Source organism: Lepidothrix coronata, unplaced genomic scaffold (genome assembly GCF_001604755.1).
Source record: "Lepidothrix coronata isolate B3197 unplaced genomic scaffold, Lepidothrix_coronata-1.0 Scaffold3, whole genome shotgun sequence".
Lineage (NCBI taxonomy): Eukaryota > Metazoa > Chordata > Aves > Passeriformes > Pipridae > Lepidothrix > Lepidothrix coronata.
Genome location: NW_016690183.1, coordinates 5,649,147 through 5,665,085, shown reverse-complemented (window position 1 = coordinate 5,665,085; position 15,939 = coordinate 5,649,147). Strand labels below are relative to the sequence as shown.

The 15,939-nt window shown below is 39.4% G+C and overlaps 1 protein-coding gene and 1 long non-coding RNA gene across 7 annotated transcripts in view; one reads left to right on the top strand and one right to left on the bottom strand.

Annotated features, from left to right (window-relative positions):
* The window catches only part of RALA (RALA Ras like proto-oncogene A), a 32,568-nt gene that overhangs the window by 6,370 nt on the left and 10,259 nt on the right, over positions 1-15,939 (bottom strand). For 5 of the 6 annotated variants that reach the window (XM_017820634.1, XM_017820618.1, XM_017820643.1 and 2 more), the window contains 2 exons: positions 5,379-5,534; positions 4,534-4,742 (listed from right to left, as the gene is read on the bottom strand). In XM_017820634.1, coding sequence (XP_017676123.1) covers positions 4,534-4,742; positions 5,379-5,492 — 323 coding nt within the window. In that variant the 5' untranslated portion in view covers positions 5,493-5,534. Of the gene's footprint in view, positions 1-4,533; positions 4,743-5,378; positions 5,535-6,397; positions 6,514-15,939 lie in introns of all 6 variants that reach the window. The other variant, XM_017820626.1, reaches the window with a different exon arrangement.
* LOC108500117 lies at positions 6,694-14,562 on the top strand. Its single transcript, XR_001875757.1, has 3 exons — positions 6,694-6,887; positions 7,881-8,006; positions 14,289-14,562. It is a non-coding gene; the product is annotated as an uncharacterized LOC108500117 (long non-coding RNA).

The following is a 15,939-nucleotide window of genomic DNA, read 5'->3' as shown; positions in this document are numbered from 1 at the left end:
TATGTCTGAGGTATAATCAAAAAGCAACATTTCTCCTCTTCCCAACAAATACCAGTGCAAATGTTTTAACAGGGTGTGCAGCTATCCACAAGTAGTTTGAATAGTCAGTGGATTAGGAAGGTGGCCAGAAGAAAACTCAGTGCATCACTGCAGTATCTTTGTAAATCAGATTACTGGTAAAAACTAGTAGCTTTCAACACTAATTATCTAGGTGATTCTATATGGAGTTTGAGTGACAAGGTTTTGGTAGCCAGGGGACTACAAGGGTGGTTTCTCCGAGAAGCTGCTGGAAGCTTCCCCGGTGTCCAACAGAGCCAATGCCAGCTGGCTCCAGGACAGGCACACCAATATACAGGGCTGAGCCAGTAAGCAATGGCAGTAATGACACAGGCATAATGTATTTAAGAAGGGAAAAAAAAAGGTTACTGCACAGAAATAATTGCACTCAGAGAAGAAAGGAGTGAGCATATGTGAGAGGAACAACTATGCAGATACTAAGGTCAGTGAAAAAGGGGGAGAAGGTGCTCCAGACACCAGAGCAAAGATTCCTCTGCAGCCCATGGAGGAGACCCACACTGGAGCAGGCCTGTGCTGGAGCAGGCTCTCCTGGCAGAGACCTGTAAGCCCATGGAGACAGGAGCCCATGCTAGAGCAGGTTTGCTGGCAAGACTTTTGACTCTGTGGGGGACAGAGGTGGAGCAGTCTGTTTGTGAAGGATTACACCCCATGGAAAGGGATCCACACTGGAGCAATTAGTGAACTGCAGCCTGTGGGAAGGGCTCACACTGGAGAAGGTTATGGAGGACTGTCCCCCATAGGAGGGACCCCACACTGGAGCAGGGGAAGGACTCCTCTCCCTGGGGAGGAAGCAGCAGCAGAAACAACATGTGATGAACTGACCACAACCCCCATTATTCCCTGTCTTCCTGTGCCGCTGGGGAGGAGGAGGTAGACCCTGAGAAGGAGGGAAGGGTGAAGGGAAGTTATTTTTAAGGCTAGTTTTACTTCTTATTATCCTGTTCTGATTTTGAATGGTAATAAATTCAGTTAAGTTCCCCAAGTTGTGTCTGCTTTGTCTGTGACGGTAATTGATGAGTGATCTCTCCCTGTCCTTAACTCAAAAGCCTTTCATTGTATTTTATCTCCCCTGTCCAGTTGAGCAGGGGAGTGATAGAGCATCTTTGGTGAGCACCTAGCATAAATGCCAGGTCAAACCACCACAGATGCCTAACAATTTCATTATGTAAAGAGTTAATCTAACAGCAATCCAGATGACAACATCCTCCTTTGCGACCCCTCCGAAGACTGATATCTCCTGAACAAATGATATGTGCCAGCTTGAAATCTAGAACGTAAAACAAAAAAACCCAAACATAAGAGCCAGACCAATTCTACCCAAAGCAAGGCCAAATTTTATCAAACTGCCTTTCAAATAATTAAAAGTATAGTCATTGCAGGTCTGCGTTCTATTGAAAAAAATGACCTGGAGCATTGGCATTTCAGAGCGTACCAGGAACCCCACTGCAGATATTGAAGCAGTACACAGCTCTTCTGTTGGAGGTCTGCCATTCCAGCAGAACAAAATTCCACTGAAACAAACATCCAGATTTTTCTTGTCACTTTTTTTCATATCTGGCTCTTAAATAGTATGCCCTCAGACTACTCAGCAAGGTCAAATGTACTTTAACTGTACACACATCAGAAAATGTAATTTTTCTGAGCTACATTTTAGCATTTAGACTTCTACAGTTTCAAAGGCAACTTGAAAGGCACTTTCAGATTTGGACAGCGGAGAATTTTAGTATCTTTACTTAAAGGGATTTTTTTTTCATTTTTGTTGTATCAACATGTATATTGTTAACACTCACCTTTATTGGAAAAGTAGGACTTTTTCTAAAGCCAAAGATCATGTACTTTGAAGCATTAACATGATTTTAAACAGATTTGAATAGGTCATTTTGCACTCTAGAGGAGCTGAACTATACTAAACAGGCCTACACAATTGACAGTATTTAGCATAAGCCTGCAAACATACAAGGTTTGCTCCTCCCTCTCTCAAAATATGTAAAACACACACATATAGAGACACAAAGAAATAAAAAAAAAAACCACTAGAAGATGAAACTCTCACTGTCTCCCCTCTTCATACCTCATACTCCTCCCTTAGAGATATTAAACATGTTTTCCCACTTAGTGATAATGAAGTTGAACTGTGACAGCATCTTTGAGAACCCTTATTTCAGTGGGATGTAGATAATATCTTTTTATATTTGTTTCCTTATTTTTTGTCAAAGGCTATGGCCTTTCCTATTTCACTACACTTTGAACAGGTAAAACAATTTTCTGATCTCTTTTGTCGTTTTTTTTAAATACAGCAATGAGCAATTTAAATATGCTTTCTCTCTCAAACAACATGGAACATCTGTAATATACTGCCACCTGTATAATATTCTATTATCGTAAGAGTTTTAATATGCTGCATGCCTGAAAGCCATCTTAAAAACCCTATCCTGTTAAACATTTATTACATCAGAAATACCCAGTTCCAAATTTTGGTTTTATGTTTTCTTACAATTCAATAATATACTGATTTTGATATGAAGGGTGAATGCTATGCAGAACTTTTGTCTTGTAAATTCAAAAAATTACATCCATATCTTTTACAGAGAAAAATTCCACCCAAACAAAATTGAAGGGACAGATTTACAGCAATCCTTTACACAAAATGTATATCTACTACTTCAATTGAAAAATACTTCTCATTTGTGTTTGTGGTGTGTTGACACTGTCTGCATACCAGGTACCCACCAAAGTCCTTTATCACCTTCCTTCTCAGCTGGACAGGGGAGAGAAAATACAATAAAATGCTCTTGAGTTGAGATAAGGACAGGAGAGATCACTGATCGATTACCATCACAGGCAAACCAGACACAACTTGGCTAAGTTAATTGAACTTATTACCAATTAAATCAGTAGGGTAATGAAAAACAAAACCAAATCCTAAAAAACATCTTTCCCTCACCCCTCCCTCCTTATGAGGCTTAACTTCACTTCCAATTCTACCTCCTCCTCCCCACCAGCAGCACAGGCAAACAGAGAATGAGGGTTGTAGTCAGTTCATCACATGTTGTTTCTGCTAATGCATCTTCTCCAGGGAGAGGAGTCCTTCCCCTGCTCCAGTGTGGGGTCCTTCCCATGGGAGACAGCCCTCCATGAACTTTTCCAAGGTGAGCCCTTCCTACAGGCTGCAGTTCTTCATGCAGAACTGCTCCAGCGTGGGTCCCACATGGGGTCACAAGTCTTGCCAGCAAACCTGCTCCAGTGTGGGCTCCTCTCTCAACAGGTGCTGCCTCCTCTAGCACGAGCCTACCACAGGGTCACAGCCTCCTTCAGGCATCCACCTGCTGTGGCTTGGGGTCCTCCAGAGGCTGCAGGTAATATCAGCTCCACCACGGACCTCCATGGGCTGCAGTGGGACAGCCTGTCTCACCACGGTCTTTGTCACAGGCTGCGCTCTGGCGACTGGAGCACCTCCGCCCCCTCCTTCCTCACTGACCTTGGCATCTGCAGAGCTGCTTCTCTCACTTATTCTCACTCCTTTCTTCTCTGGCTGCAATTTGCTTCTGCCTAACAACTTTTTTTCCCTTTCTTAAATATGTTATCCCAGAGGTGCTGCCACTGTTGCTGGTAGGCTCAGCCTTCACCAGAGGTAGATACTTCTTGGAGCTAGCTGGCTTTGGCTCCACTGGATATAGTGAAAGCTCCTAGCAGCTTCTCAGTGAAGCCACCCCTGCTTCCAAAACCTTGTCACCCAAACCCATACTCTGTTGTTCATAAAACCATCTTTAAGAGGTAGAAAGGCTTGTGGTGTTGATACTACGCACTTTGCTCTCCCAGAATTTCTTTCCCAGAATACAATGCTCGTGCCTCACATTGCCTAAGACTTTGTAGACAGGCATGACCAGATATGGTTATTCTGTAGAGTTTTCAGCTGAAATCTGGTCATGTCATCTTTATAACAAGTATTCTAGTATAAAACAGTTGCACATGCTATAGCTGCTTTTTTGTTCTAAGGTTTTCACAGGTTAAGAGAAACACATCATAGTCCTCTACATATGGAGCAAGAACTAAAACAAGACACCTCTGGGGAGTACACAGTACTGTACATACACTACAGGCAACCATGCAAACTCTATGAAATTTTTCTCAGATCCATTACTTTGGATAGCTGTACACCTCCTCAAAAAACACTGCTTCCTAGCACAAGTGCCAAGCAACACCAACTTACAAAGGGCAGAAGTATCTGCTCTGTGGCAACAGCCTTTCTGGTATTCAGAAACACAGCAGCTAAGATATCTGAAGTGGTACAGATAGTGAAGGCATGTCTAGGCATCTGTTCAGAACATTATGTGACAACAGTAAGAGCTGTCATCCAATACGGATTATCAAAAAGATATTACACAACAATTAAAAAAAAAATTACTTGCAATCATCACATTGTAATTAGAATAATTATCTTGCCTTGTAACTTACCTGAAGTCTGCAGTTGCTGCAAAGGATTCTAGCTCTGTAATAGAGAAGACGCAAAGAAAGCCTTCTCCACTTCGGAAGTAGTTGTCTCTAATCGCAGCATAGTCCTCCTGCCCTGCTGTGTCCAATATATCAATTTGGACTTCTTCCCCATCCAGAACCACTTTTTTCCTGTAGCTATCTGCTTTGGTGGGCTCATAGTCTTCAACAAACTAGAAAAAAAACAAAACCCTTAATGATATAAAATCATGCCTGTACAAGGCAAATGCTTCTGTTTGAACACAAGGATATAGCAAGCATCTTAAATGGATACAGTAACTAATAACTAAGCATATGCATTTAGGCCATGTGAAGTATTCAAATGCCTCAGTTAAAGCAGCCGAAAACAGTTTTTTCCTCAGCCCAAACAGTTCTTGCTTTCCTAAGCCACTTTCACTGGGGGAAAAAGGTAAGGAAACAAGAAACTGATTTTAATTCCTCTCTTCAGCAGCAGCATAAAAAATATAGAAAAGCTTGGTTGTTTCAGGCATCATGCAACTCACCTAAGTGAAGAAGCTTTCAGCTGTAATAACTAAGTTCTAATAGGTCTAGTGAACAATGTGAAAATATTCCAATAATATGACAGAGCATCTAACTGCTTAGAAGTCTGAAAAAGGTCACATTTTACCTTCACAGGTATCTCTAGAAGGCAAATCACTAATCCCAAAACATGTTTTTGTCCCACTTAATTGATGACTTTCATACCACATCACATATATTTAGACCCTTTCAGAAAAAAACTGTACAAATTTAACTTAAACGACACTATGTAGAGCAGGCATCTCCTAATTTCTAGTGCAGATTCTTACCTCATCATACATGAATTGTAGTGTTAAAGCAGATTTTCCTACACCACCACTTCCCACCATGATGACTTTGTGTAAAGCCAAGGAATTTTGTCCTTTAGGTTTATTTGCTGCCATCTTTGGATTGCAGAAAATTCGCAGGTATCAAACGAAAAAAACCTAGAAGAAAAATATTGCTTCATTAGTTTTCTTTTCCTTTTCCCACACGAACGTTTAAAGTGGATTTGTTTCAAATCCCTACATATCTAATGTCTTAAATTCAGTTCTGCTGTCTTCAGTGAAACCTGTCTGCTTTTTCACTACAAGTCGCTCCACAAATTATACTGAGCTCATCTATTTTGCTACTTAAGCAAAGAAATCTTTCACCATTTGGAGACAGCACAAGTGGGTCCATACCACCCAAGAGCAATTAAGGGAAAAGATTTACATCTTGGCATGTAGAACATGACATTTTCTTTTAGTGACACAGTATGTGTCAAAAATTCTTGCTAGTTTACTACACAAGAATTGAAAAAGGAAGCCACGGTGAGTCAACACTGTACACCACCATATCACAAACATGGGATATGACAGCTGCAAGGGAAGAAAACAGACTTTTGATGGAATTTCCATCTTAAATAGCAAGCATTAAGACAAAGCAGCAAGGATTAGCTAGTGTACTTTTACAGAGAAAAGCAAGCAAACTTAAAACCTAAAAATACCCAGTTTCAATAAGTCCATCAGAAGCCAAAAGAATAATCTAGTTTACATAGAGTAAAAAGACTCAACTTGCCTACAAATATAATTATTCAATGTATTTGGAATAGTTGTCTCAGTCCCATGACTGTTTGCATAAATACAAATCTCTGCATGTCACCAGTACCAAGAGGCCCTATGAGTTAACTCACATAGTTTAATGTATGCTTGCAGAAATACAAAACATAACAATCCCATTAACTTAAAAAAATAAAATAAATCAAACATGTTATAGCTTTAGCAGATCTCTTCAGCAGATCTTCCCACACCTTTGTTTCATTCCCTACCTATCTCAATAGTAAAATCTGTGATTGCTTGCACAGTTCTTAAAACATGTCAAAGTCCCTGTACAGTGACAGAATGTACTCTCCTCCAGAGATTTCAGGTCAAAACAAGCTCTGAACTGCAAAAGACACAATGACATCTACATTACATATATAAATACAATAAACATGTATGGAAGCAATTAAGAACCAAATGTAACTCAGATTTTGTTAATTAGAAAGCTCAAAAAGAGCACATTCGTATGGCAGCACAGCTCAGTTACATAGAGAACTATCAGATAACACAGTGTCATAACAAGGCACTATTACCTCATTGTCAAATGGTCACAATGGGTGAAGGAAACGTCACACTAAAATTACATCCTCCTGCATAATGAATTACCCTTGTGTGCAGCTTAAACTATCAGAATGCGAAGCATGACAATTTTCTTAAAACTTTTATCAAAATCCCTAGTTGAGTCCATGCACTAAGGTTTTGTTAGCAGTGAGGCAGGTAAGTATAAAAGCATGCTGACTAAAGCTTCAGTAGAGATTCAGCCAATCTTTCCTGGAAGAAAAAATAAATAAATACAGAGCCTTTTCTGTATCTCATGCTGCCATGCCAGCAAGTAGGCTGGGCATGAGAAAGCAGCTAGGAGACACACAGCTGGAACAGCTGACCAAAGGGATATCCCCATACCACCGCTTAGGAATAAAAGTTGGCAGAGACATTTGAAGTTTGTTGGGACTGCCATTGCTCAGGGACTGGCTGGGCATTGCTTGGCCAGCAGTAAGCAAGGTTTTTTTTTAATAATTTGTTTTCCTTGGGCTTGTTTCCTTTTTTTTTTAAAATGTATTAACTTATCATTATCTCGACCCACAAGTTTTCTTACTTCTACCCTTCCAGTTCTCTCCCCCATCCCACTGGTAGAGAGCAGGTGCGAGAAAGCAGCCGTGTGGTACTTAGCTGCCTACCAAGGTTAACCCACAACCCACATGACAAACTCTTCAGATCACATCAGTACCATTCTGCAGTCAAGAAATTCTAAAAATGCAACTGAAAACTAAGTCACTTAAATTGTTTTCCCCAAAAAGATTATCTAAGTGAAGTAAGTATGAGTAAGCTAATGTACTCATTTATAGAGCCATAGCAGAGAAATACAACTAACATTATGTTACAAGTTCTTTTAAAAAGGAGATGGAAGAGAACAAAAACACATTTCCATTTTGGCTTACAAAGAACCATTGCTTCCTTTTTACTCAAGAGGCAGTACAAGAACAGGAAAATAGTTCCAAGCCATGCGCATGTTTTCAAGCTACATTACATCTTGAAATACTCCATTGTTTTGTCTTTCCACTTTTCTCTTAAAAGGAAAAACATACCCTGAAAGTCATGCTTCTTAGTACGTATTTCAGACAAATAATATAAAGAAAATTCATCTGAATTCCATTTACCAACTAACAACAGCTCAGTTTGTGAAGCTTTGATTACAATATATACCCACAGAAGCAGAGAAATTGAAGCACTAGTATACCTGGATATGGCGTACTCTGAGCAAGAAAACAGACTATTCTTCCGTAAGTACTTCAATACTGGAACAAGTCCAAATGAATTCAGCAGGACCTCTGTCAGGTGAGTTTGTGCAAACAATCTGAATTCAAATATACAATAGCAATGTTTCACTGTAATACTTGTTGTAAATTAACGTCTAGTCTTTAAGTGGATTGAGCAGTGTGGAAATTGATATTTTACTTCAAGTTGCAATTCAACAAGTAATGTCCTAGTGTGACAAACAGAAGTTGCTGCTTTTTGTACTCTCTGCAACAGTTGACACACAAAGAACCCAACACATTTCCACTTCCAATTTGATCCTTACAAATAATAAAGTTAGTGACAATGCTCCTTTTCCCTGAAAATTCTTTAACCAGAAAGATTTTATAGCAGCCAATCATTTTCAGAAGTCTTGATAACACCCATTCAAAGAAGCATAAGAGATTGAGTCAAAAAACCTTGAAATTATAAAAACCTGACCCAACCAGTCAAAGCAGTATTCCAAGCCATCAATAACTGTCAGTAAACAACATTCCATTAAAATACTGAACAAAACTTCACTGGAAGGAGTTGGAATGGGCTGCCCAAAGAAGTGGTGGATTCTCTGTCCCTGGAGGTTTTTAAGATGAGACTGGATGTGGCACTTAGTGCCATGGTCTAGTAACTCTGGTGGTAGTGGATTAAGGGTTGGACTTGATGATCTCAGAGGTCCTTTCCAACCTGGCTTATTCTATAATTCTATGATTTATGCTACCACAGACTTCAAATCCCAAAGATAAGCTTGTCATAAATACTCTGCTACACATTGTAGTAGGAGGCAGCTCAGGGAGGCCAAGTTCTTCACAATCCAGTAAAGATACAACTCTAGCAAAACTCAGGCCTGCTGATAGTAGACAACGTGGAAAGAGAGAAATAAGTTACAAACAATGCAAGTACAAGGCAATATGATACTGTGCAAACAACACTTAATCCAAAGAGACTGCTTCAGAGCAAGTACTGTGCCAGAGAGGAGAGACAGCTTGAAAGTGATAAGTTTTAAGCTACTACCACATACCTGTTTCAGTGTGCTTTGAAAAGCAAAGAGGAACCTAGATTCCAATTTTAACAGTAAAGCATCTGAGATGAAGTTTCACAGACAAAGTCTTTCCACCCATAATTTATGTAGCCTGGTTTATTTTCATAAGTAGTATTAATGTGGGTTATATCTAGTTTCTGAATTGGCCTACTTTATAATTATGATAAAACTGACAGAGACTGTGGCAAGAACCTTGTTGTATGAAGCTCAAGAAAGCATCTTATTATGTGTACTGTGATTTTTTTTTAATTATTTTCATCTTCACAATGCAAAATTATTTGGGAGTCAGAAGATAAACACTGGATTATCCTGCAGTCAAATTCTATGTCACCCTACAGCAGAGAGACACACACAGAGTCAAGCAGGGTGTTGTCAATAGCTATATCATCCATTTCTGCAAGTCAGGTTTTTACCACACCCACTCTAAATCCCATAATACAGCTGATGACATATATTAAAGTTTATTTTTACACAGTTCTTTGTGTAGTTCAACAAGTTGGAAGAGAAGCAAAAGCTTAACTGGCTCAACAATGTACTGCAACACCTTCACTGAAAAGGACAAAAGCATTGTCTAACCACCATGCTACAGATCAGTCCTCACCTCCACTTCAGATAAACTCCTAGGAAACTGCCCTTTTCCAACATACTTGTGCAGATAAGGACACAAACAAATGAATCTGACTGTTCTGCCGAAGTAAGCAGTTCTCAAAGCTCCTACAGCTGCTTTACTGCCTGCTTGCAGATAACCATCCCCATGATTCTGTGCTCTATTTAATGGCAGGCTTCCAGGTGGAGCTAGGATCGTTTTTGTAGAGCCAGGCTAGGGAGAAATTAGATTAACTAAGAACTGCAGAGGTAGGAATTCATGTTAGCATCAGCAATGGCATCTTGTCCAATGGTCTAATAATCTAATCAAAGGAAAGAAGATTAGGTAAATAAATAACTTTTAAGTTATATTTACATGATTAAGATAATCTAGGAACTTGTAGCTGGAAAGCTGCTGGCTTCTACCTGTAGCAATACAAAGTTCTCCTGAGTTTTATACCTTACATCAAAGCTCCTCTGTGCAAAAAATGTTACCTGTAGTCCCTCACAGATTTAAACCTAACATCCAGCATTCAGCTCCACCCACCCACCAGAGGAGTGAGCTGGACATTGTTTCTGTGACAGGACTTGGACACATAAAGTCTTTGACCACAGAGTGATTATCCAGATTTACAAGAGTAAGATAATCAGGTGCCAAGACAAAAAAAGCTTTTCATCTTCAGGGACAATATTTTCAGGGAAGATATCTTTGCAAATACATGTTAGGGAAGAAGAAAACAAAAAGCAGGAATCCTTGATCTCTCTTTATTAGTCTATATTTTGTCCTCCCATCTACTATTTCAGTCCAATAAACTGAGATAAAAATATTCTTAAGGGTGAAAAAAAATCTAATGGGTTTCAGCCCCTCATTCATCTTGCTTGTCTGATCAAATTCAAGGACTCCTCTTAAGCTGTCCTGTTTCTCAACTGGCTTTTTCTTACAGAGTAATTTGCTCCAAAACAATCAAAGCATGCTTCCTTACATATCCATGCCATTTGTCCTCTACATCCCTCCTCAATGCAATAATCCCAAGGTTCATACAGTTAGAGGGAGCAAAAAAGTGGCCAACAGAGTAGCTGTGTACCATCCAAACAGGGCAACAAATGACACTTTAGATTACTTCCTTTCCTTCACAGGGAGCACTGTGAATCACAGGGTAGACTTCCCCCTCTTCAGCCAGCAGTACACACTAAAGAAATTTACAGAAACTACCTTATCAAAGACACCTGAATCTCTGACAAAATGTACCCAAAACTGGCCTATAGGCTGAAAAATAACAAAGAACAGAGCATATGATCAGCCTCATTTTCTTAGAGAATGAGACCAAAAGAGGTCAAGGAGCTTATTCTGCCTGTTTTGATTCCCTGGAGTATTGTATATGCAACGTCAACAAGAGCAGACCAGGGAAAGAAAAGCATTACACCGAAGTCACATCATTACAGGCACAAATTCAGCTGGCATCTTCTGCAGTACTATACATAAAGCTGAATGCAGGCTTTGTGAATATGTAGTTGTCCTTAACAGTAGGACTTTGATTTGCTGCAGACATTTGTTTGAAGGGGACTAGTTATACACAGCTTTGTGTTTAATCACAGTTGGTACAGCTAGTATAGTAGGTTCTAGTTAATAAGTAGAGATGGTGGTGCCCTTCAATTACAAAAAACCCAACTTTTTATTGTTAATTTTATAGCCTACATAAAACTAATACATCAAAATGGAATTCCAGTTCATTTCCTTTCCTTTAAGATTACATAAAAATTTGAGTCTGTCACATTAACCTCATTACCCACTCACTTTTATGATGAGTAACTTTCTTCTCTGAAGACTCCTTTATATAACAAACATCACTTACAACCACTTGTTGATATGTTACAGCACCTATCTTTACTCTGTTTAACAGGGTTAGAACTCGATACATTTGAAGGAATAGGAGTAATTTAATTGAAATATGTGAGCCGCCTGCACAATATTAAGAACTATAGTTAGTATGCTTTGACCAAAATACTTCCAGAAAGGCAAAATTATCAATTACTTATTGAACAATTAAAGAAAATTTAGTAATGGAAACTCATGCTGTTCTAATCAAATAACTAATTTTTTTGCTAATTGAAGAAATTAATACCTGCACTACTCTGTACTTTAAATTTAGTACAATCTATCACTTCCCGAAACATTAGCTAAAACTTATCTTATTCTGAAGTGAAAAATTATGGTAATTATTTGACAGTATTTTCTAAGTGAGTTTAAATATTCTCCAAAGTTTCTTAATTCCCCAAATTGATTCAAAGCACTCTTGCCTCACATGACCTAAAAATTACAAGTTCAGCTTTCTGAGAAAAAGCACAGGAACAAGAATTTTGAAAAGTGACAACATATTGATGTCCCCAAGGACCATCAAGCAATATAATCTTATCTGTTATGAAAAGATCACAAATTCAACTAGTTACTTCATTGTTTATTGAGTCTAGTAGTTTCAGTTTGGTTAACAACAGCAAAATTATACTTGAGAATGTATTCTTTGGAAACAGCACTAGCATATACTAGATGCCAAGTATCTGGAAGACACCTCAGGAATGAGTCAGATATTTCTGCAATAAAAGTGTTCCTGGAAAAGGAGGGAGGCAATTCCAGGCAAGCAGAGTCTAACCCTCCCAACAGTTCCTTCCAATTACAATATTGAAACCAGAACAGCAGAAACAGCCCATGACCCAGAAACTGATAGGATACATGAGGACATAAGACAGGATATACGATACCTACTGTTTTAAGAACTGGAGAGTAAGGAAGTTTTTTAAGTTAGATCAGCATTATTATAATAAGTGTCATTCCATGGCTCAAGTTTGACTGGTGTTTAAACACACAACATCTGTCAAGCTCTGCATGAAGTAGTATCAGTATTTTATTAAGGCACAACAAGTATTTCAAATGTTAAATAATCACTATGAATTAAAAGTAGAAGCCTAGAAAGAGATGAGAACTAACACAAATATTCAAACCTATCTTAGAAATGACTAGTCTCATTAGATAGCGGAACAGGCCTCCTGAACCTCAACCTCAGAACAAGGTAGAAACTTTCACAATAAGTATTTCCCTCTCTCCTGAAAATAATCCTTTGACATAAATATGTTTAACTGGTAATTAGGATTTGTTGCTTCCCATGAGTTTAACAAGCAGTTAAACCACATTCAAGGTTTTGTAAGCCCTTCTTTCCAAAGCTTTCCAGGGCACACCACATAAGGTGCTTGTGTCTCCCACACCTACAAAACAAATTTACTAAGGTGACTGACCACACATATACTAACAAAAGCAAAGGGTAGAAAACTGACTTAAGTTCTATCTCTCAGCAGCAGCAAATCTCAGGCAAAAGATCTACATTTCCCAGCTCCTTGAGACAGGTACTTCAAACTGTAACCATACACAGGCACTTAAACTGGAAAAGTCAACCAGCGAACTCTTAATCAAGTAACCAAGGCCCATTGATCCTGTAAATTACCTCACACTGCAATAAAGAACAGTGGTTCCCACATGCCTGCAGCTTTGTACTTTGAAGACATCATCAGAAGAACAGATTTCTCCAACAAGAAGTCACAAAAACACCGGCAAAGAAGTTCACAGACTTCCTAAGGCTCCACAGGGCCTTAGTGCCAGCTTCTGGGCATAGCCATGAACTAGGCAACAGCTTCTGAAGTCAGAATATGTTTCAAGTCATCATTTCAGCATTTTGTAACCAAAAAGCTTCTTTGGCATCCCGCAAGATGACTTCCAGGAAGGCATTTCCATCAGGAAATTTCTTGAAACCCACATGTAACAGCACGTGAAAACCCTGACAAACTAAACAACAGAAACTGTCTAGAACAAAATCAAGGTCTTAAGATTTCAAACCTTGTAGTGTGCTGAAAAGAAAATGAAGCAGCTACATCACTGTCCACATAAAACACTGACAAAACACACAACACTTGAACCCAGCTGTGTGTGTCTGCAAGGCTGACATAAACTGAACCTGGCACAGTCTGACTATCTTTCCATAACCTTTCTCCCAATAGCACTAGGTGGCAAAGCACTTAGGAAGTTGCTCTAGACAAAAATTAATCTGTACTGTTTTTTGGACAGATCAGCTAACTAAACAAGCTTGCTGGCACCAAAGACAGCCCAGAACAGCACATAGCTGACCACAGGGAAAGCAAAACTACAGCACTTCCAGCATATAAGCACTCTGGCAAAACAATGAAAGTGTACTAAGGTTCCTTAACCATTATCTAGCCCTGTTGAAGATTCCTCGCTTTTTGCAAGTTATGTTATGGCTATTACAAAACATCGGGAAGAGTTCTAGATACTTTCATTGGTTTATCTGGACTGCGCCAGAGATCAGTGGGAAGAGTAACAAACTCAAGCACACCAGCAATAAAATTGCTCTCATAGTTCAACTGACTAAAGTTACACTGTGAAATAATTTTGGTAATATACACATTTATGCAAGAGTCTGGAATACTGTTTCTGCTTTCACATGTTCATTACATGGCTGGTGCCCTATCTCAGTCTATTCTAATCATTGAGGGAACTTAACTTTCTGAAGCTGATAGTGCTGAAGTGTTTCTTTAACATGAAGTGTAAGAGTCATGTCTTCTCTTAGATTATATTTATAAACATGAAGATCTGTAATCTAGCATATTAACAGAAGGTATTAATTTTGTATTGATTTAAGATTATACACCATGAGGAGAGAATTAACAGTAACAGCCGTCGCGATAGAAGAAGGAACAATTACATGTCACTAGCCTGTCAAAGCTATCCATAGACTTGCATGGATTTAGAGGGAAGACAGACAAACAGGTACTATGGTACTAACTGCTGGTTTTCCACCACAAGCAAAACTAATGAAAGGCTGAAACAGATGAGGGGGACATCTGTGGAAGAGCCTCCCACATCACTTACCCATAAATAAGTCTCCTGTCAAAGGTCAAATTACAACCATGGGAGATACTATTGTTCTGCATTTGATATAGAACAAAGACACTTCCCCACCCTCTCCCCCCCCCCCCAAAATGTAAGAGTCAATGTATTGCCTCCAAGTATGAATTTTACTAATGCTGAATCAACAGCTCAGGGGTTTCACTAGAGCTATTCAATTAAGAACTCAGGGAAGCACTTCAAGAACACATTTAAGTTAGTGTCACCTAAGACATCCTAGCATGGTGCAGCCTCACCTTGAATATCGTGTGCGGTTTTGGGTGCCACAATATAGGAAAGATATTAAGCTGTTAGAGAGCATCCAAAGGAGGGAAACAAAAATGGTGAAAGGCCTTGAGGGGAAGCTGTATGAGGAGTGGCTGAGGTCACTCGGTCTGTTCAGCCTGGAACAGATTCAGGGGAGACCTCATTGCAGTCTACAACTTCCTCGTGAGGGAAGGAAGAGGGACAGGCACTAATCTCTTCTCTGTGGTGACCTGAGGGAATGGCCTGAAGTTGTGTCAGGGAAGGTTTATGTAGGATATTAGAAAAAGGTTCTTCACCCAGAGGGTGGTTGGGCACTGGAACAGGCTCCCCAGGGAAGTGGTCACAGCACCAAGCCTAAGAGAGTTCAAGAGGCATTTGGACAATGCTCTCAAGCACATGGTGTGACTCTTGGGGATGGTCCTGTGCAGGGCTGAGGGTTGGACTCAAAGATCCTTGTGGGTCCCTTCCAACTCAGCATATTCTGTGATTCTGTGATTTTCATGCTGTGTTTCAAGTACAAGAAAGCATACCTGGAAGCTAACTTTTGACTGGTAAGGCAGGCTTCACTCACAGAGCTGCTGCTTCCAGCTGCTCTGGAAAGCAATAAGAATGGAGTTCCCTTGGAGGAACTATGCCAGAGCTTGCAGCGTGAGCTTCAGCAGTTCACTCTGAAAAGCAGTTCAAGAGCACTGCATTCAAAAAGTTGTTCAGAGCATATTCAGTATCATAAATTCAGAGGGTTTTTTGTCAATCACACTTCAAAAGGAATCTCAAACATCATCAGTGTGTCCTTTTTGCCCCTGTACACTTCAGTATGCACTACAGAAATTTAAGGAAGATTGAAATGTAAGCAGCCTATTGTCTTGGCTTCATGAAGTAGATTCTTTGAGAAAGGTCTAAAGGTAGCTTCCAAAAGACATATTTGAAAAAATATAGGTTTTCCTCTAACAAAACTATCTTGTTAATTGTTAAAACCCCTATAACCTTCCTTTAGAATGTCAGAATGCCAGATTTGTGTTTTCTAGAAAAAACAAATATTTGCACGGTCATTTTTACAGCCAGGAAGAATGACTTAAGATTCACACTTGCTAAAACCAGAACTCCACCCAAATAGTTTTACTGCTCAATAGTCAGGAAAG